The sequence below is a fragment of the Manihot esculenta genome, chromosome 8, assembly GCF_001659605.2.
Source record: "Manihot esculenta cultivar AM560-2 chromosome 8, M.esculenta_v8, whole genome shotgun sequence".
Taxonomy (NCBI): Eukaryota; Viridiplantae; Streptophyta; class Magnoliopsida; order Malpighiales; family Euphorbiaceae; genus Manihot; species Manihot esculenta.
Genome location: NC_035168.2, coordinates 9,201,874 through 9,225,200, shown reverse-complemented (window position 1 = coordinate 9,225,200; position 23,327 = coordinate 9,201,874). Strand labels below are relative to the sequence as shown.

Sequence of the window (23,327 nt, the reverse complement as noted above, 5' to 3'; positions counted from 1 at the left end):
AAAAGCAAATCCAACGCATCTTCTTCATTTTCACCATGTATTGAATTCTTTTATTATTTGATCACTTGGAGTATCTAAAAACTGGTGAAGAAAATTTCAAAATTTCAAACTCTCTGTCAACTCAAACCAGATAAACTATTTTCTTTAATACGACATCATAAAATTTTCTTTTTCTTAATCTTTTCAATTAAAAGAGTAAAAAATAAAATGGAAAAAAAATCTACAAAAATAAAGAAAAGATCAAAGAAGATCACAACGATAATGATAAAAATAAAAAATAAAAAATAAAAAAAAAAAAAAGATACGTATATTATTGGTTCCTGCAAGATATGCGGATCCTTATATAAAAAAAAACTAGTGCAACCTAGATAGGAAGTTTTACGGAAAATATGGTCAAAAAGTAAAATCTATTTTAAAAAAATTGTGTATGTAATTTGGAGACAAAGCAAGTGAGCAGAAAAAGCACAATAAAATTAATAATGAATTCTTTTGATGAAGATGAATGTTCTTCGTCGTTCTTGATATTTTTTATTTGATTAAAAATATTAAGTAATTTGATAAATTAAAAATTTTAGATACTACTATTTTATTATTAAAAATATATTATTTTATTAATACAAAACTAATGATTTGTAGGAAAAAAATAAAATTTTGCATATATTAAATATTTTGAGAGAAACTCATATATATACGACTCATGAGATGACTAAAAAAATAAAAGAAATAAAAAAATCCTTCTAGAATAATCTTGAATTAATTTTAACTCTTTGAATTATGTAATACCCTTCAGCAAGCTGGAGAATGAATATTAATCATTCATAACTTGAGCTTCAATGTGGAGAAGGTGGAAAACACTAAGCGCTTAGTGAAGATATTGGCAAGTTGAGCAACTGTGGAGATAGGAAAAAGTTTGAGAACACCAGCTTGCACTTTCTCACGAATAAGGTGATAATCAAGTTCGATGTGTTTTATGTGCTAATGAAATGTAGGATTAGCAGCAATGTATAAAGCACTTTGATTATCACAAAAAACCAAAGCAGGGGATTTATAGGAAACCTGAAAATTATGAAGTAAATAAGTTGGCCATTGTAATTCACAAGTAATAGTAGTAAGAGCTCTATACTTAGCCTGAGAGGAAGAATGGAAGACTGTGTTATTTCTTGAATTTCTAAAAGATCAAGAAAGATCCAAGAAAAACACAGAAACCAGTCACGGATCTACAAGTATTAATGCATTCAGCCCAATCAGAGTCACTGAAACTCTTTAACTAAAGATCAAAGGCAGCTGAAAAAAAAAATACCAAAATCAGAAGAACCTTTAATGTATTGTAAGACTCTATGGGCTGCCTGTAAATGAAGATTAGTAGGTTGAGATAAAAATTGACTTAATTATTGAACAACAAAAGTGGTTTAGTAATAGTAAGATATAGTAAACGACCAACAAGCCTTCTATAGATAGAAGGATTAGACAGTAAAGTGCCTTTGTCTTTCTGAAGTTTGAGGACACTACTCATTGGAGTTTGAATAGGTTTGAAAGCAAGATAACCCACATTAGAGAGAATATCCAAGGCATATTTTCTCTAATTAAGCACAATACCTTTTGAAGATCTGGCAATTTTCAAGCCCAGAAAAACAAATTTAGGACTCCAAGATCTTTTATCTTGACGGAAGTATGAAGAAAAGTTTTTGCATGTTGTATTTCTTCCATACTATTACTTGTAAGGATAATATTATCCACATATACCAGTAATGCAGTAAAAGAAGAGGGAGATGTTTTGATGAACAAAGAGTAATATGATTTACTTTGAGTATATTCAAAAGTAATTAAAGCAGCAAAAAGTTTAGAGAACCATTATCCGCTAGCTTGTTTCAAGCCATATAAGGACTTGAGAAGCTTATCGACTTGATTAGGTGTGGTTGTATGAAAACCTAGGGGCAAAATCATGTAAACTTCCTCATTGAGATTCCCATGCAAGAAAGCATTATTAACATCTAATTGATGAAGATGTCAATTATGTATAGCAATTAAAGCAAGTAAAAGCCTTACGGTGATTATTTTTACCACATGTGAGAAAGTATCAAAGAAATCAATACCTATAATTTGAGTGTAGCCTTTGGCTACAAGTCTGGCCTTATATCTCTTAATAGCGCCATCAGCTTTGAGTTTTACTTTGTAAATCTATCTACAACCAATGGGTTCTTTTCGTGGTGGCAAATCAGTAAGAATCCAAGTCCTATTCTTTTCAAGAGTAACTATCTCAGCTTGCATAGCCTCTCTCCAACAAACAGATTTGATTGCTTGATGGTAATGTTTAAGTTATGTGACAACGAAGACAGAAAGAATAGAATGCCTATAGGATGGTGAAAGATAATCATATGAAAGAACTTGAGAGATAGGATGAAGAACACTAGAAGAATTTATTAGAGAAATATAGTTGAGCAAATTGCAATGGTAATCCTGTAAGTAGGAAGGTTTGGCTTTAAGCCTAATGGACTGTCTGGAGAGAATAAGAAGAGGATTAACATGAATAGTAGGTTTAGTAGGGACTGAAGCATGCTTAGAGAAAGAATTCAGATAAGAAGGAAATAGAGGAATCAGGGATAGTACAATCCTGAGGTAACACCACTTCATGTGATGAAGAAATTTTTGAAGTATGAGAAGCATACAGAAAAAAAGATTCATAGAATATGATATTTTTAGAAATAAAAATTTCTCTGGGAGTCAAGTTATATAGAACAAAGCCCTTGACACCAATTTTGTAACCTAAGAAAATACTTCTCCTAGCCCTAGAATCAAATTTGGTTCTAGCTGTAATAAAAGTAGCAGTAGAGCATAAAGAATCAAAAATTTTAAGGAACAATAAATTAGGAACCTTATCATGAAACATTTCATAAGGTAATTTATCAGCAAGAAGAGGTGTAGGCAATCTATTAATAAGAAAAATAGAATGAGAAAAAAGCATAGGACCAGAACATTTTTGGCAACTGAGCTTGGAAGAGGAAAGCTCTAGCCACATTTAAAATATATTGATGTTTTCTTTCAACTATAGAATTTTGTTGTAAAGTTTCCACACAGCTAGTTTGATGAATACTACTCTCGGAAGCAAAAAATTGAACCATATTAAATTCAGGGACATTATCACTTTTAAAAACCTTAAGCTTGGTACTAAACTGTGTTTCTATGAGATTAACAAATAATTGAATTAAAAAAGGTGCTTCAGATTTGTGTTTCATCAAAAAGATCCAAATATGTCTAGAAAAATTATCGACCATAATTAAAAAAATATCTGTGTCTATGGACAAACATGACCTCAAAGGTCCCCAATATCAATATGAACCAAATCAAGCACAACAGAAGATTTTGTGAAATTAATGGGAAAATATAACCTTTTTTATTTAGAAAAATGACAAATATCAACAAACTTTATTATCCAGAATTATCACAAAAGTATGTTTATGCTTTAATAAGATGCATAACAGAAGCAGAAGATGTCCTAACCTAAAATGTCACATATCAAAAACATTACAAGGAGAATGCAAGCCACAATTACCATCAGATAGCAAAGGGACAGAACAGGATCTGTTAAGACATAAAGACTATTTCTAACCTCAGCTAAACCAATCCTCTTCAATGTATTCTTCTCCTATATAACACATTTATCATGGTGAAAAACAAATAGACATTGGAGAGAAAAAGTCAGTTTGGTAACTGAAACAAGATTAAAAGTAAAATTGTGGATTGTACAAAACTTTAGATAAAATGAACTGTTCTGAAAAATAAATTGTCCCTAAGATATTTATAGAAACAATATCACCATTTGGCAGTTTAATATGAATAGGTTTAGTTTTTTTTGTATGTCATAAAATGACTACAGAAAAAATATACATGAATAGTAGCTCCAGTATCTAAAATCCATTGATTAATATGTGAAATACAAGACAAAATTAAAGAATTACCTAATGCCTTGGAATAAGAAGTTGTAAAATGAAGATTTTCTGAACCAGCTACTTTAGATGTACTAATTTGATTTATATTGTGCACTTCCTACTGAATCTTAGCTGGTTGAATTAAAGCAAGCAAGTGCTGATATTGATCAGGTGTGAAGATAGGTATTGAGTTGTCAAGATTAGACTGAACAGAACCAACACCAGTTGAAGGTTCAACCCTTTCTGTACAAATGTTATTAATGCTAGCAATAATGTTATTCCTGGATTTAAAACCAGGAGGAAAACTATACTTACATTAACAAGTTTCTTCAGTATATTTCATTCTACCACAGAAACCTTGATATTAAATTGAGAAGCAAATTGTTTATGATCACGATTAAAAGAAGAGAGTTTCTCTTCCATATGAAGAATTTTATGAAAAATCTTGAGGAGATTTGTACAAGAGCCTTAGGCTCAATAATTAATCCTAGATTAAGTTGTCTCTCCTATTGAACCACAAGGGAGAAAACCATTGATGCATGGCAAAGGATCCATCATTATTATTTGAGATCTAGCATTACTAAAAAGATCATTGAGATCTTTCAAGAAATGGATGACATAGTCATTCTATTTATGAGTGCTCACAGTTTTAAAAGCACCACAACTATAAGGATTAAGGCAAACACACTATGGCATAGGTCTAAAATTGTCTCATTCATCCTAAAGAGTTTTCAAGCGAGTAAAATAATTGGTGACAGATAAATCACCTTACTTAAAACTATAAATCTCTTCTAATAAATCAGAAATACAAAACATATCAATTTGAGAAAAACAATCATGCAGATCTCGCCATGCATTAGCCCCAACATCGATCCAGAGATGCTTCGACTGGTAGATTGAGAGAGAGATCTGGTTATCCATGAGAGAACTATATTATTGCATTTGTCCCATGACACAAAGATAGATTCATCTTTTTCTGGCATCTTCAAAGTACAATCAATGAATATGATTTTGTTCTTTGATTATAGCACCATTTTCATGGCTCTAGCCTAAGAGTGATGGTTTTGTTCAGAGAGAATTGGAGATACCAGAGCCAGTGTCAGATTTTCATTTGGATGAAGAAAAAAAGGATTGGATGGGTTAGTAAGGTAATCCTTTATTGGATTTGTGGCTTTAGAGTTAGTAGATGGCTCTCCCGCCATAGTTAGGGTTTGGAAGAGAATGTAAAAAAGAGAAGGAGTAGAAAGGATACGCGTGAGAGAATTGAAAAGAAATGCTCAAGAAAGGCTCAAGAAAGAGAGTCTCGAATGAAGGAAAAATTATTGCTCTGATACCATATTAATTTGTTGAGAGAAAATAAACTCTTGCATATATTAAATATTTTAGGAGAAACCCATATATATACAACTCAAGAAATGACTACAGAAATAAAAGAAATAAAAAGATTGACTTCAAAAAAAAAAAAAAGAAATAAAAAGATCCTTCTAGAATAATCATGAATTAATTTTGACTCTCTAAATCCTGTAATAAATTTAAAATCTAGTTTTACTATGTACATATGTAATTCAACGAAGAAGGCAAATAAATTTAAAATCAACAATGAACAAGTAGCAACAGACACTATTGCTATAATGAGAAGTAGCAGAAACAAAAATCAAGGACGTTTTCAATAACAACTCAACAAGAATCCAGAACCAACAGTCCACATCGCAACAAGAAAGTGAACCAATAACGAGCCTCATTGACCGTGCAAATTTGTGAAAAGAAGGAAAGGGGAAAATAAGGAAAAGGCTAGTCTTTCATGGTTAGGGCTCGCAATACACAAGGATAAGGGTCCGACAATAGAGTATATCTCAATTTCACCGTCCTTAAAACCCTAAATATTGTCGTTTGCAGATATATTTGATGCATGTTGGTTCTTTTGAAATTTTTTTCACTATAAGAGAAATAAAAAAATGATAATAAAATTTATGAATTAAATTATAAAAAAAAATGATTGATAAAGTAAATTATTGACCACTTGCTAACCATCTAACATACCGACCATCAAATCACCAACCATTTACTAACGAAATTTCATATCTATTTTGTACTTTCTTGTAGTGTTTTAAATAAAATCAAATCGAACCAATTAAATTAAATTTTATAAAAATTTAAAATTGAATCAAATTAAAAAATAAATTAAATTAATTTAAATTAATTTTTTGAATTATTTCGATCTCTTTAGTTTGAACTGAATACTATTCATACGTTATATAAGGCTACGAAGCTTATTTAGAATTAACAAATCTAAAAAACAAAACACTTATATTTTCAAATTGATTTTCAAATTTAGAGAGAGTGTGTGGGAGAGCAAAAGAGATAGCAAAATGAGAGGAAAATTGAAAGAGGGTGAGAGCACACAAAACAAATACCGAATTAAAAATATGTATTTTTAAAGTATTTATTCTAAACTTTACCAACAATAAAAAAAATGGTCGGTATATTTTTCAAATTTTAATTTCTTAATTATAATTCCCTTGAATATATTATTGATAACACTATTTTTTCAGTAATAAAAAAATAATTTTTAAATATAATTTCCGAATGTTTGTACCGTTTTACAATTAATCTAAAACTTTAATTATTTGCATGATAGACTAAATTTTTAATATTTTGGCAATTTTAATTTTTAATTATAATGGTATTGTTGTAATTTTCTAAATAAAAAAAATCCCTAATCTTCTAAAGGAAATTTTCAAAATTTTTTTTCTCAAATTTTCTAAAAAAAAAAGAAAGAGGAGAATACAAATAAAAAATTTTCAGTTGGAAATCATAAAAAAATTATTTACAAGTAATCTGAAATTATAAATATTTATCTCCCTTAGAGAGCGCCAAAAAATACTCCTATTCTATAAAAAAAATACATTAAAATCTTACTTCTCGAACAAAGCGAGTTTTCATACTTTAATTATAATTTCAAAAATAAACCATTGCTTATCAAATTCATGCTTCGCACAAAAAAAGATATATTAAAGTTTTAAAAAGGATGTATAAAAGTTTCTTACTTAATTAATTTTCTTGAAAAATAAAGGAAAACTCAAACTTATATTTTTTTTAAAAAATATAATTTAATAATAAATTTGTTCTAATTTAGATATCATTACTTTGAAAAATTATAGTAATATCATTTGAATTAAAATAAAATTATCAAAACATATGATATAATTTGACATGTTGTATTAAAAATTAAAATTTTAGATTAATTTATAAAAAATAGTAAATGTTTATATTTTGTTATCAAATGTGTCTTGTAAATCTCAGGAGAAAAAAAAATTTTAATTTACTATTAATTATCATGAAATCACTCTTTTTTAATCATTATTTTATACCAAAATTAATACTTATATTTCTTGATTTTACAAAAATAAATAGTTAATTAGTTTCTATATTTTAATTTTATAATCAAACACAATGCATTATTTTAATATAAGAATTAAAATATTAAGTCTTAAAATATTTATTAATTTTAATATAGGTTTAGACATAAATAATTTTTCATAAAAATCTAATTTTCATTGGTTAGTAGGCTATCAAATTTTCTTCTTTTCATCATTATTTTCGCATTATATTTAGAAAAATAAACGAAGAAGAATAGAAGATAGAAGTAGAGAGAGATGTCATAATATCTTTGAAAAATCAAGCTTTCGTATTCAACTAGGCTTTCTTGAATAGGGAAACCATTGCCTCTCAAGCATTATTTCCACTATTTATTTGCCTCAAAATAGAAAATATTAATTTGTTATAATTTATTGGCTTAATTAAAAAAATCAAATTATTTTTTACTCGTTCAAAATAGTAGTTAAATCAAGATAGGATTGGCAAAGGTTACAGTCAACTTGACTATATGAAAGAAAGATTGGGTAAAAAAATATGACTATTCATACTTCAAACTTTGGACCAAATTAATTTTTTTTATGGAAAAGAAATTCAAAATTTCTGGATTATAACGTATACAGTATATTATTCCCCAAGTCTGAGGTGAAGTTCATGCACCCTTTGAATGTTGAAACAGAAATATAGGAAATCACTTTTGCCTCAGCTTTTTATGGAAATTAAAATTTAGTCAGGTTGCTATTTTGCTGACAGCTGATATGCGAAGCTTCATACGAATATGTATAAAGGGGCTGAAATAGGGAAAAACAAAATTAATAAATAAATAAAAATGAAAAAAAAATAAAAAGAAAGAAAGAAAGAAATTATTTTTTTGATAAATCTGGTTGAGATTTGAAAGGAAATCCTTTAATCTATCTTGTCAAGTTCTCTTTGAGTAGTCGGTAGCCGATAATGCCTTTGGGTAGAGGCAGAGCCACAGCCGCGTTGAGTCCAAGGAGGCATGGCTTTCCTGGACTTTTTAAAAATTTTAAATACCACTTAAACAATAATTTTAAATAAATAAGAGAAAAATTATTATTAAGTTTTTAAATTTATAAAAAATTTATTTTTTCATTTCTATTTGAAAATTATACAATTAATATGGCTTTTTATATTTTATAAAAATTGTTGAGCTTGACTGTACAATAGGCGTTTATCAGAGCTTTAAGCTTGATTTGTTTTATGTTAAAGGGCTTAAGCCTGTTATATAATTGTAGTCTATTTTGGTCTAGTGCCATGATTAATATTCACCTTCACCTAAATAAATAAATGAATTCATGACATTTGGCCAAACACAGTCCTACAACTATTACTTAATTAAAGTCTACATCATCTTCTCAAATTATCACTATGTTTCTCTAAGTCAATATGCCTTAAAACTCTTTTTTTTTTTTTCTTTTTTTTTTTTTTTTCTAATTTAAAATGCATTGTTAAAATAAAAGGCATCAATAAGTTGCGCATTACGCGACTAATATAATTAATAACTTTTTTTATTTTACTATTAATGGAATACTCAAAATTAAACTGACTTTAATTATTTTAAAAAAATATTATCATGTTTTTGTGGGTTACCACAAAATTAGACTTTCATAATTTCCATTGAAAAGCCAAAAAAAGAGTCCACAGTTTCTCCCTCGACGTGCTCTCTATCTCCCCGATCGCATTGCAAATTGCTTTAGATCATGCAACTGAACTTGGAGCAGATGAAAATTAGTATCACAATGTTTTGGCCAATCCGTTAAGCACAGCAAAAGGTTGAGCTTCTACTTCTCCTTCCTCGCTACTGTTAATGCTTTTTCTTCAAAATCATGGCCAATAATCAAAATCCAAAGCACATCAGGCAACCCGGGAAGTTTCTCATACTATCACTCTGCAATTTTGGGTAAAACCTAATAGCCAAATACCAAAATCAAATTCAAGCTTTTACAGACATTGCCTATAATCTAAGCTTAGATGCTTGAAATATTAATCTATGTAAGCTAGGAAAGAAAACCAAACTTAACCCAACTCTGATCAAATGGAGGTTGAAATCTGAGGTAGAAGAATACAACTCCATGCAATTCTCCAGGGTGGCATCACATTTGTCAGCAGTTCAATTATGTCATTTCTTAGATTTTGCAACATAATTCAATAAATGATTGAACTCAAGTTCCACATTTCATGGCCATAGATATGCCTTGTAAAACAGAGAACATGCCTATATAATTTTTATCAAATCTTGAATCACCAACTCATTATTCACAGATTCAGGAAATTATTTAATTTGCACGGTTCAGCAACATTATAAGAACAGCATTTACACCACTTAAATAGCCATACGAATATCAACATTATGCATTCAAAAATTTGTAGAAAGAACAGCATGTAAAACACTAAGAGAAGAATAATCAAAGGAAAACCCTGGAAAATTTGTGATGAGCTGGAGGGCTTACATATTTTTACCAAAGTTTCCATAATTCCAACAACCTGATATGGGAAATGCGGGAACAGCTACAGAACATTTTCAGCTCCGAATTGTTGCTAATATATAACAACAGTAGGGGACAACATTTACATGCAACTACAGTTCTCATTTTGGACCTGCAATGGTAATTTATGCCTCTCAAGGTATTTAAAAACAACACAACTCTCCAACTTCAAGATGGATAGATATGTCGTTAATCAACAGCCATGGCTTCTGAGCCACCACTGGCATCATCCATCCCATTTTTCTGTTCTTCTGTTGCCATTCTCATCTCCTCCATCAAATTCTTCTGATCCTCTTCTATATTGTTTTGCAACTCATCAACCTACAAAGATGTTAAACACAATGATGAGGGAAAAACAAGAGAGAAACACACACATACATTTACACGTATACACTACATGTGAATGAATGCAAGAGCCATGGTATGACCACAAGACCTGCGATATCAATTAATAAAGATATAGGTACATTACTATATAGCAAATAAGAGCTGGTATTCTGTTTAGATGTCTGGAGATAGTTACAAATGTGATGGGGAAGGAAAAGAATGGTGGGAGCAGTTAATTATACATCGTCTTTAGAAGAAATTGGTATAAAAGAGCCGGAATAGCTTCAGGTTTGTTATTCTGAAGTTCTAATCAATAAACATCTATTTCTCTCTCTAAATTCTTCTTCTCTCTTCTTTTCTCTCTTCTACTATATTTTCTGCCGTTTCTTTCTTTGTTTTCTCTCTAATCTCTATTGTTTGTCATGGAGAATCTGGTTACATGACAAATTGGTATTACAGCCATTAAATAAGTGGTCTACTACGGGAAAATGCTTCATTGGAATCACATCTATGGCAGATAAATAGTTGTCTTTGCAAATTCCAGGGTTCTGTTTTCTTTGCTTCCTCTCTTCTTCCCCTTTTCTTCTTTTTATCTTGTTTCTGAGATTTCTTCCTTCTTTCCATCTATTCTTCTTCCTCTCTGCTTACTTTTCCAATCTTCCTTTCTTATTCACCTTTCTTCTGTTTCTCTTCCCTTTCTTCTATTCAGATTTCTTTCCCTCTTCCATTCTTGGATTTCTTCCTACTTTCTTGATTTCCCTCAGAATTTCCTTCCCCTGAGTTCCTATTCTGCTCCCTGAGAATCAGATATCTGCTATTTCTTGATTTTCTTTTTTTTTTCTTGAAATTTTTTAATCATTGAAGTACTGGTGCAAACAAACACACACCAATAAAAACCTCAAAATAACAGTAATGCTCTCACAAGAGAATTCTTCTCATTAATGGAAGTCAATTATGATCTCTAAAATACATGCTTAACTATTATATAGTATCACAAATAACAACTACAACTTCTAATGCAAAAATCAAGGGAAAAGCACAGTGAACAGAGCATATGAATTCTCGTGAGCAAGCTGGCATTACCAGCATAACAACCCAAGGGAGAGACGAAGAAGAAAGCTGCGGCACCCCGTTTCACTCAATCCACACCATTAATTAAATCCATCCCTCTGCGCACTGTATTGTTTATTCAAATTTGCCACCTTATTTACTAATTAAAATGATACCACATTAATGCTCCCTCCTTGAAAGCTTCCTTATCCTCAGGGAATGAAAGATGGCAATCGGAGCTGAAAATCATCTGTTAATTCCCAGGTTGCTTCAGCAGGATATGTACCAGCCCAGTCGATCAAAAATTGTCTTGCTGCTTGGTTCCTTCTTTTTACCATTCTTCATTCAAATATGGCAAGTGGTTATGGAAGTAGAGGAGCAGATAAGGTGGGCAATGCAGGAGTGGCTGTGATGTTACAAGCGGCAGGTTTAAGCAGGGAAACATGGAAGACATTATGAATCTTAGCATCTTGAGGCGATTGCAGTTTGCATGCAACAGCTCCAATCTTATCTATAACAGCCAAAGGCCTATATTACCTCTAGCTCAACTTAAGGTGTTACTGCTGCATTAATTTCTGTACATATGGCTGAAGCTTTAAATACACCAAATCTCCAATCCAAAACTGTCTCTCACTCCTTTTCTTATATGCCAACTAAATCATCCTAGTAATAGCTCCACCCAGCTGATAATTCATCACTTCAATTGTTGCTTCCCCATCCCTCATATAGACATTAATGGAATTCAATATGATCTCTAAACTACATGCTTCTCTATCATATAGCATTGCAAATAACAACTACAGCTTATAATGCAGAAAACATTGGAGAAGCACAGTAAACAGGACAGGTGAATTCTTGTCAGCTAGTTGGCTTGACAATTATAATGAGATGAAGAAGAAAGTTGTTGCACCCCATTTGACTCAATTCACACTGTCTCAATAAATCCATCCCTTTGCACACCCTATCATTTATTCAAATCTACCACCTTATTTACTAATTAAAAAGGTTACCAGATCAAGTACAATCTCCGGCAATATACTTCTTAATAAAGTGTAGGAAAATCCAAATAGAGGATTAAAATAATGAGATGAGTAGTTGGAACAAAGTTTTGAAAAAGTGATTGAGAGAATGGGAAAATTATATCAGAAAATGGAAACTTTTGAGCAATCAATTCAAGAGATAATAAAGATGGTTGCAATCTTTGTAACAAAGATAAACTTTTGAAAACCCAACGAAGAACAAGATGCTTCACAAGAAACTTCCAATAATGAAGACAGGGCACTGAGTGGAGCAAGATTTTATTGTTGATATTTCCAGTGTGAGGTTTATGAGGAGAATGATGAAGATGGTGATAATGGGCAACTACTGAAATTCTTGGCATCGATCATGGGAGTTGATAGATAAATTTGATTCAACCCCAAGAAGCATTATAGCATAAAAATATGGAGTGAGCTGCAATTCAATACTATACAAGATTAATCAATGCAAATTTTCTATTTTCTCCCTAAATTCTCTCTCCCTCTCCCTCTCGCTTTCAACTACCCTCACTGGTGAGAATCTGATGATCTTATATTAACATGAGACATAAAATCTACCACAAGAACTAGGAAAAATGAAAAATGATAAGAAAAAAAGGGAAGAAAGAAAGAAAGAAAAATGCCACATACCACATGCAACAAAAGAGCAAACTGTTTTTTACGAAGCTCCAGCAACCTTGAACCAGCTGTGTTCTCAGCCTCCAATGCTGCAATCTCTTTCTCTAAGTCTTGTATAATCTTCTGTGTCTCTGCTCTTGGTGGCTGTAAAGCAATCAATTTTCTGATTGCCTCACACTCCTCTTTGTGCTGCCTTTCAATTTTACTCGCCTCAAGCTGCTTCTTTAAATCTTCAATATCAGATTGAGCATGTGAAATCTGACTATTTATCTCGACCATCAACTCATTAAAATTCTCCTTCTCTCTTCGGTTTGAATCAATAACAGCTTTGCTCTTGAGGAGTGGAATCTCAAAGGTAGAAAGCTCCTGCAAGAAGGCTTTGGAAAGCCTTAAACAGTCATTATAATTATCCTCATCTTTCTCAATCTCAACAACAAATGAGGTGAACTTCTTCTGAAGCTTCTTTAATGGGGGTTCGCCCCTTGTGGTGGTGGTGCGGGTGAGAAGCCTATGCTTTATGATTATGTCATCTTCAAGCGGACCAAAAGCATAATTTGCTCCAACAGTTTCACCTCTTCCAGAAACTTTCCTCCCTTTCAACATTTAATAAGACACACTAATATTCCTTCTGTGTAATCATACATGCAAAAAAAAAATCAATAAATAACATTAACATGTTTTACACACAACTTGACTTTAAAGAAAATTTCACTAAAAAATCAAAATCAGTATCAAAGAGAAATAGTTTTATTTCAACACAATTCAATTCAGATAACTACATAAGCAATGAAATTTGACACAATGCTACATTCAAAAGAGTTGAATGTTGACATATCAAGATGCACTAAATACCAAATTTAAAAATATAATAAAAAAAATATCAACACAAACGAACTATACAGCACATAAAATCACAGATTCGCAGCACATCAGATACAAAAATCACAAATTTTATCGTTATTGGAAGAGCATATTCATTGCAACTGAAACCCAACCACAGTTCAAAATTTCAGCAGTTTCAGAGCAATAAAAACCCATTCAAAAATCACCAACAGTAACATATGCATATTCATGGGACATATTCAAAAAAGCAACCCAAAAATCTCGATATTCAAAGAGAAACCAACAAATTACCCACATAAAACAAAACTAACATTTCATGTTCCGCAAAAACTTCCCATTAGTCACCCATAAACACAAACCCACAGAAAAGCATAAATATAAATCTCAATACTTCAAATCTCAGCAATTCATATCTCATCCACACAAATCAAACAAACCAGAAAATGAAAACCCCTCCACATAGAAAATTAAACCAGAAATGAAACAAATCCACTCACACAAACCCAACCGCAACCAAATGTAAACCCATCCATACAAATCTCATCCACAGAAACTTCCAACAAAAACTCATCCACACAAGCCCAAATGAAATCGTGAAAAAATACCTGCGAGGAACCGATGGAGAAGTCACAGCAGCGGCAAGACAGGAGCAGCGGCGGTGGAGAAGGAGCAGCAGCTGGGAAAAAGGAGCAGCGGCAAGGGACGCACAGCAAAGAGACCGGGGCGGGATGGGGCGTCGGCGTGTGGGTTGGAGCCTTTTTGTTGAGAGTATTTTGCAGGACACTTTACTTTAGGTTTAGCTCTTTAAAATTCTTTTTGGGAAAAATCACTATTTAGTTGTGACTAGAAATTTCAATAGTTATCTTATTAATTTTGAAAAATATATTAAATTTTTTTAAAATTTTAAAAAATTTATTAATTAGTTATTTTTAATTAATTTATATATTTATAAAATTAAATAATTAATTAATAAATTATTTTCATACAATAAAAATTAAATAATAAAATATTTAATATTTATATTTTTTAAAAATAATATAAAAAATTAACTAATAAATTATTTAATATTTTAAAAACGTTTTTAATATATATTTTTTAAAATTTAAAAATTAATTAATAAATTTTTTGTAAAGTAAGAATTAAATAATAAATTATCTTTTTCTATTAATTTATTATGATAATATATTAATAATATATATTATTTTATCATTTTTTCAAAAAAAGACATTATATTATCATTTTGTAGAGTTTTTTATGTTTTTCTTATTTATTTTTTTTTCTTTTAGGTTACTATTTACTATAATAATAATAATAATAATAATAATAATCTTAGATAATTTTTTTTCTTTTAGACATTATATTAGATTTCCAAAAATAATTTTCTTTAGGTACAATAATTACAAATTATTTTTTATTTTTATCTAAAAATCTTTAATTTAATTAGATAATTATATTGGTATTAATATTATTGAACACTTATATTACCATTTAATTTCATTATCTTAAAATTTTTATTATAATCTAAATAAAATTAAAAAACTAGCTAAAATAAAATTTTATATTTAAAAAAATTTTTAAAAATAGAATATTTTTTTAAATTGCGGTAATAATAAGATTAGCAACTCTATAACTACTGATAAACAAATTAGATCATCGCTATAATACGTTATATAGGTTGCTAAATGGTTTAGTGATGCCAATCATTTGCAATAATTACCCGTCACTAATAATTTTTAAAAATAAACTAAATTAAACTTTTATACTTTTGTATAAGATTAAATAAACTCATTTCAATTTTTTTACTAATTAAATTCACATATTTTTAGTAAAGGTTAAATAAATCATAATTTAATATAATATTATATTTTAATAATAAAATATTATTTTTTAAATTTAAAATATAAAAATTTAGTATTTAATTAACATAAATATTTGTTAAAAGTACATAGAAATATTTGTAAATAATTTTTAAAATTATAAAAAAAATTATTATAAAATAATATCTTATTCATTTTTTAAAAAAAATGATGAGTAGACTAACCCCCGAGGAGTTAGAGCACTTACCCTAAGAGGTACTAATTGAGATCATATCACGGCTTAGCTTTGAAAAGTCCGTACTCATCATGAAACTACACACGGAGCCTTCCTAGATTGATTCATTCATAAAAATATCTCAACTAAGGAGAACTTCCTAAGGATAAGAACGAAGCAAAAAAGATAGCAGCTAAGTCCAGGAACTATTTATACGAAGACAGGGTACTCTTCAAAAGAGGGAAGTCCACATTGTGGCTCCAATGTGTAGGACTAAAGGAGGCCACCTATATAATTCAAGAAATACATCAGAGATTTCGGCTTATATGAAGGAGTGATGACCTTAGCCAATAAGATCTTCCGACAAGGGTAATACTGACCTACCCTGAAGGTTGACATAGAAGATTTTGTAAATAGGTGCAATATCTACCAACGGCTTGGAAAATCAATCAATGCATCGTTAAATCCTCAGACTAGCATCTCTACTCCATGGCCTTTCTCTCAAAGGAGAATAGACATTATAGGACCTTTTCCTCAAACTACCAAGTAGAGAAAATACGTCGTCATGGCAGCCGAGTACTTTCAAAGTGGAGAGAAGCTGAAGCAATTAAGAATATCACTACCCGATAGATGATTGACTTCAAATGGAGAAATATCATATACCGATTCAGAGTGCCTAGGGTCCTCATCTCAAACAACGGAACTCAGTTTGATTGCTTGCTGAGATTTTAGAGAGTTCACAAAAAACTTGGGTATCCATCATAAATTTGCATCAGTGGCTCACCCTTAGACTAATGGGTAGACTGAAGTAACTAATAGGACCATCTTGAATGGCCTGAAGAAAAGGTTAAATGGAGTAAAGGTAGGATGGGCAGACGAGCTATCCAACATTCTATAGGCATGAAGACCTTCGCCGCGAGTAGTTACGGGAGAAACCCTCTTTTCCTTAACTTATAGAACAGAAGCAATGGTGCCAGTAGAACTGAAGTTACCCACCCATAGAGTATAGTATTGTGATGAGCAGATAAATAAAGAAAAATTGAGAAGCAATTTGGATGTCCTAGAAGAACTATGGGACATGGTGAGCATCAGAACAGTTGTATATCAGCAGTAGGTAGGAAGCCCGGTACTATGATCACAAGGTCAGAAAGAGAGTGCTGAGAATGGGAGAACTCATCCTGAGGAAGTTAGATGCCACAGGAAAAAGAGAAGGCCAAGGAAAACTTACTCCGACTTGAGAAGGGCCCTTCAAGGTCATTTCAGGTTGTGAGGCCAGAAATATTCCACCTGGAAGACCTCAATGGGAAGAAAGAGCCACATGCTTGGAATGTACAATACCTTAAGAGATACTATGTATAAATTTGTACGAACTTAAACTATATGAATACAATCTCAGCAACATTCTTCTAATGTGTTTGTTAGATCATTCTCTAAAAAAATAAAAAGAGAGAACTTACTAGGGCTAAGGCCCCACACAGAGAAGGCATGAAGGAAGAAATATGGGCTAAAGCCTTACGCAAAAAAAACTACAACACAAGATAGCCTAAGGGCACAAATTTACATTGTCTAGTTAGCGCTAAACAATATTAAAGAACTAATATGCAAGATAGCTTAAGGGCACAAATCTACATTGCATAGTTAGTGCTCAGCGACTAGGTTAAGGCCCTATGCAGCAAAACTACAATGCAAGATAGCCTAAGGGCACGAATCTATGTTGTCTGGTTAGCACTCAACAACACCGAAGAACTACGACACAAGATAGCTTAAGAGCATAAATTTACATCATATAGTTAGTGCTTGATGACTGGGCTAAGGCCATGCACAAAAAAAACTACAATATAAGATAACTGAAGGGCACAAATCTACATTGTATAGTAGCACTGAAGAACTACGATACAAGATAGCCTAAGAGCATGAATCTTCATCACATAGTTAGTACTTGACCTAGGGCTAAAGAGCCCAGAAGACAAAATTAGGGCTAAAGTGCCTTAAAGAAAAAATCAGGGCTAATGAGCCCATACAACAAGAGAAGAGGCCAAAGCCCCTACAATCAACTCAAGGTTCAAAAGTGCAGATGACAACTCAGAGCTGAAGAGCCCAGAAGAAGGTGCAGGGATAAAGAGCCTGAAAGACGCCTTAGGGCTGAAGCACCCAAATGATAATTCAAGACTAAAGAGTTTGGAAGAAGGTGCAGGGCTAAAGAGCACGAAAGAAGGTGCAGGGCTAAAGAGCCCTAAAGATGCCTCAAGGCTGAAGAGCCCAAATGACAATTTAGGGCTACAGAGCTCAGAAGGAGGTGCAATAAAGAGACCAGAAGACACCTTAGGGCCGAAAAGCCCGAATGATGACTCAAGGCTAAAGAGCCTAGAAGAAGGTGCAGGGCTAAAAAGCCCAAAAGACACCTCAAGGTTGAAGAGCCCAGACAAAAACTCAAGGCTAAAAAGTCCAAACAATGATTCGAGGCTAAAAAGTCCATAAGAAGGTGCAAAGCTAAAGAGCCTAAAAGACGCTTTAGGGCTGAAGAGTCCGGATGACGACTTAAAGCTAAAGAGCCTGGAGGAAGGTAAATCGAGGCTAAAAGGCCTATGAAAACTACCTAAGGATAAAAATTGGAAGATAGCCCAAGGATGAACACCTTGATGGAGATCCAACAGTCAAAAGACTCAAAAAGAAGTAAAAGGTCAAAAGAATATCAAAGAACAAATCAAGCAATAGTCAAAAGACTCAAAAGGAAGTAAAAGGTTAAAAGAATATCAAAGAACAAATCAAGGATATATAACATGAACAACAGCTTGTGATTAAAGATGTATTTCTTTCGAAATAGAAAGCCCGAAAAATCATCGCAGGATCAAAACACTCAGCTCGTTCACTAAGTACAAAGTTAGGACAAAGAAGGAAGTTAAGATTATATGATGATAGGTCAAAATTTTGTTTATGTTTGATTACTTCAATAATAGTTTATTCATTTCTATTACCCTTTAGTCTTAGAGCCTCACCAGGTCATTAGGCCTAAACAAGGTCTCAAATGATCTGCTGACCTACTAGAGGCTCTAAGGTCTCATAAAAATGTCAAGGCTAAACATAGTACAAATATCAAACAAAATTCATGGAAATTTAAATAAGTCAACGATTAAAGTCAAGAACTAGTTGATTACTAAAGAACAAAAGGAATAACACCACAAGAAAATAAAATTTTATTCATAAAAAGTAGGGCAATTATAGTAGAAAGGCTAAATAGCCTAATAGAAATACAAATCAAACCTATAAGATTACCTAACTTCGTTAGAGGAATCAAAATCACTATCTAAGTCAGGCTCAACCAGGGTGATGGCAAGAGAAGTACGGGTAACCTCGACAGTTGAGTATGCAACAATAGCATCACGCGAGGGAGAAGTTTAGGCATTTATGGCCTCTAGAGCAGCACAGTTAATAGTCATCTAACTAATTGGATCGCTAATCTTTGCTGGAGGATCTCAGGAAGAGGAAGTAAGAGCTTTGGGAAGCTTTTTTGATGGGCAGGTCATCAGGACCATATTGCACGTCCTCACCATCTGATTTGCACTCTCCTACATGAAGAGCACTCAAAGGCTTGCTAAGCTCATCACGAACCAGCTTTCAACTTGGTATTGAAACCACTAGCATAGAAACTCATGGCAGAACTAATAATCTTAGACTTATGGTCATCAGATTCCAAATAATTTCAATATTGAATTCTGCGATGGCCTCAACATTACAGCGCACATCCACAATGGCATTCTCATACTCCTTGTAGCGAGCAGAGAGTTCCATGACCTCCAATGGTATTGAGTTTTTATAGCTTCACTGCTGCAGGCATCCTCGTGAGACTTCTTTAAATCTTGTTGAGCATGCTTTAACTTTTTTGACAACTTCTTGAGCTCATTTTTTAGATAAGTAATCCGCGAAAGAAAGCCTTGAATTCGCTCATTGGCTCTTCAATTGAACAGCCCGATCATTTTGGATACAGCTTTGCTCGAGTAGGTCGTTTAACTACTTCAACTCAGCCTCATACACCTCCTATTTAACTTTTTCAATTTCATCATGAGTCACTCCTAGAACACCTTTCATTTTCTCTTCCAACTCAATAAGGGCACTAAGGACCTGTAACAATGAAACCAATCAGAATCGTAAGACAAGAGAAGAGAAACAGGGTAAGAAAATGATATCCTACCAAAAGGACTTGTCTCTTGGAGTCAGCAAAGAGCTCCTCCACAGGCTTTGAAACCTTGGTCCCAGCCTGAGCATTAGATCTAATGAGATGATAGAAAATGCCTAAAAGGTGAGGGTTAGTGATGTCGAGAGAAGCTCCAAAGATGTGATTATGGAGCAACTCCGCAATGGAAGTAGGTCTAGACTCCTCGTTTAATTGGAAAATGAACCCTAACTTGTCAGAAATCAGGGCATGAGGTAGCTCTAAGCTGACATGTAATACCCGGCTAGACTCCGGTATCGGAATTCCTACCGTCCGGTGGAATCTCGGATGTCGGAAGCCTCTAGTAGGGTAGAAACATGTTTTCATAAAATGTTTTAAGGTATTTCATGGTTTAAGTATGAAAATTAAATGAGTTTTTGCATGAAAAGTCTTTGGAGGAAAACCCAGGTTCGGCCGCCGAAAGTCAAGTTCGGCCGCCGAAAGTCAAGTTCGGCCGCCGAACATGCATGCGTTTTGGAGGCACGTTAGGCCCCCGAAAGCATGAGTGAGGGAAGTTCAGGTTCGGCCGCCGAAAGTCAAGTTCGGCCGCCGAACATGGCATGCATGCGGAGGCACATTCGGCCCCCGAACGTGGCCTGGCCAGCCACCTATAAAAGGGTCCCTTAGGTCCGCACGAGCGAGCTTTTTCTCCCCCGTTGTCGGCCAAGGTGAGTCTCCGCCACCCCTCCCTCGATCTTGAGTGTTTTCCTTAGATCTTCCATGGTTTTCACGGGTTTTAACTTCTGTTTTGAAGATCTGTGAGTAAAGAGCAAGTTTTGGGTACTTGGAGGTTCAAAGAGCTCAATCTCTCCATCTCCAAGCTAGGATCGCCTTTCCTCTCATTTTCTTCAAGAGGTAAGCTCGGATCCACCCTTGTTATGTGTTTTAAACAAGCTTTTAGTTGTTTTATGGGTAGAGAGGCATGTTTAGACTTGTTGATGAGTTTATGGGTTTTGATGTTTTGATGAACAATGTATGTTGATTTTTGTGTGTCTGAAGTGTTGTAGTTGGGGTATTTGATAGTTTGAGACCCCTAGGTGTGATGTATGATATGTATGCATGTTTTAGAACAAGTTTATGCATGATTTGAGAGTTGGGAGGCAAATGTGCATAAAGGAGCCAAGTTTCTGCCCTTTGGCAGAAACCAGGTTCGGCAGCCGAAGGCACTTTCGGCCGCCGAACATGGCTGGGGAGGCAGGCCTTTCGGCTGCCGAAGTTGCCCCCGAAAAGAGACTTTCGTCTCTGTCTGGGACTTTCGGCCGCCGAAGGTGCCGCCGAACATGCATGAGTTTCGCTTCTGTCTGGGACTTTCGGCCGCCGAAGGTGCCGCCGAACCTGCCTGACTTTCGGCTCTGGAGGGACTTTCGGCCGCCGAAGGTGCCGCCGAAAGTGCCCTATTCAGCCATTTCTTGCATGTTTTTCTATAATTATTCCGTGATGTTTTAGGGGGTTTTTGGGGAGTATATTAGAGTTGTGTTTATGTATGTTTGGTCCCTCATTGGAGTCCACCTGTGTAGGTTCGGACCCGAGGAACCGAGGACCCCAGCAGTGAGCCAGCTGCTACAGAGTTTGTCAGAGCTAACCAGAGGTGAGTGGAATAAACCTTAAGTTTTAAAATGAATGAAATATGAATTTTGAGCATGATCCATGCATCATGAATGCCATGAGATATAGTAGGTTGTTTGCATTAGTATTCACGAATATGTTGCATTGCATTTATGATGTTGATGTGGATTGGTTATTGGATGACCCTTTAGTCCTCATATGATATGATGATGCTACGGCATGAGATATGGTATGGAAGTCCAGGTTGTACCCATTCTACGTCCCTGGCACGATGTAAGAGAAAGTCCAGGTTGTACCCATTCTACGTCCCTGGCACATTGGTATGTTATGATATGTTATGATAAGGGAAAGACCGGTTGTACCCATTCTACTTCCCGGCACAGTTGGACTATGTAGAGGACTATTGGTGACAATACCATCCGAGATGTGATTTGTTGTGATGTGTTGCATTACATAATGGCATGAGATTTTTAAATATATGTTTTCACTATTCTGCTCACTGGGCTTTGTAGCTCACCCCTCTCCCCTAACCCCAGATGTGCAGGTACAGGGTAGACCAGGAGGTTAGCTAGAGTTTTGAAGTATGTGTATGTAATAGTTAGATGGTGGACATGACAATTGTAATATGATGTAATGTAAGAGATTACAGTATGTATGTAATGAGGTATATTGAGGTTATAGATGTGCTTGACTCTATGAGTATTGTAATCCCTTGTTGATGCATGATCTTAGTTATTTGATGATACAGATGTTAGCCAACTCATCTCATGTTGTATTGCCCATTGAGGCATTGTTGAGATCCCACAGAGGGATCAGGATTATGATTATGACTATGCACAGTATATGTTCAAGTTGAGTTGGATATTTGAAAGAAAAGTTTTAAATTTTTATGCATGTTGTTGATCATGTATGGGATTATACAGGTTTACAGGTTGTATGTCAGGCTTGCTACGGGTCCCGGCGGCCTTAAGCCGATCTGAATCCTAGCGCCGGTAGCGGTCCGATTTTCGGGTCGTTACAGAATGGTATCAAAGCCCTAGGTTCATATGGTCGGACCTAGAATGTCGGGCTCATAGATGTTATAGAAGGTCAAGCACAATAGGAAGATCATGTCCACTAGGATAGGATGTGGAGTCCTGTCTTGCATGATGATGTGATTTGCCATGACTTTGTGCATGTGCATTAATGATATGCTATGCTATGTGATGAGGGTTAATGTGTGCCCACATGAACCATATGATGCTAATGCTCATTTGATGTGTACTGTTTTTCAGAAATAGGATGAGGGGAACTCGTCGATCGGCAAGATTGACTGGAGTGCCACCTGAGGATGAGGGCACGAGCGCCCGTCCTCCCACATTGCCTAGGGCAATGTCTTGTAGAGCCAACAGAGAAAGAGTGTCAAGGGACCCTAGAAGGTCTTTTGATGCTAGCAGAAGGGGGACTGATAGAGGAGGAAGTTCTTCAGATGTGAGGGAGGTTATGGAAGAGGATCAGAGGAGGGATGGGAACCTGGATGTGAGCATGGAGGAAGAAGGGACAGGGGAGTCTCAGGGAGGCGTTCAGGCCTCGGGGTATGGTTTTCCACCCCATTATCCACCCTTCCCGCAGGGTTCAGGGTATCCGATGGGAGGTACATCGGATTACTCCAGCTTTAACCCCTACCCTACCTACATGCCTTATCCACCTTTCTATCCGCCTTACACACAGTACCCAGCTTATCCACCCTCACCTTTCTATCCAAACCCGGCAAACCCCACCTCGGGGAATGCTGCACCTCCACCTCCACCACCTACAGAACCAGCAGCCCCGGTTACTCAACCTCCTAGACCTAGCT

The 23,327-nt window shown here is 34.1% G+C and overlaps 1 protein-coding gene across 1 annotated transcript; it reads right to left on the bottom strand.

The window, feature by feature from the left end:
* Window positions 1-9,724: 9,724 nt before the first annotated feature.
* Window positions 9,725-14,491, bottom strand: LOC110621305 (THO complex subunit 7A). Its single transcript, XM_021765537.2, has 3 exons — window positions 14,289-14,491; window positions 12,853-13,468; window positions 9,725-10,129 (listed from the first exon to the last, which is right to left on the bottom strand). Exons 2-3 carry the CDS (start codon window positions 13,441-13,443, stop codon window positions 9,998-10,000), a joined length of 723 nt encoding a protein of 240 aa, XP_021621229.1. The 5' UTR covers window positions 13,444-13,468; window positions 14,289-14,491; the 3' UTR covers window positions 9,725-9,997.
* Between the last annotated feature and the right edge of the window lie 8,836 nt (window positions 14,492-23,327).

Bases quoted from the DNA above. Each gene is read 5' to 3' on its own strand.
- LOC110621305 (XM_021765537.2), bottom strand. From the start codon at position 13,443: ATGTTGAAAGGGAGGAAAGTTTCTGGAAGAGGTGAAACTGTTGGAGCA. The intron at 10,130-12,852 runs GTATGTGGCATT...ACATCTTTGTAG, and splicing joins TTGCTCTTTTGTTGCATGTG to GTTGATGAGTTGCAAAACAA.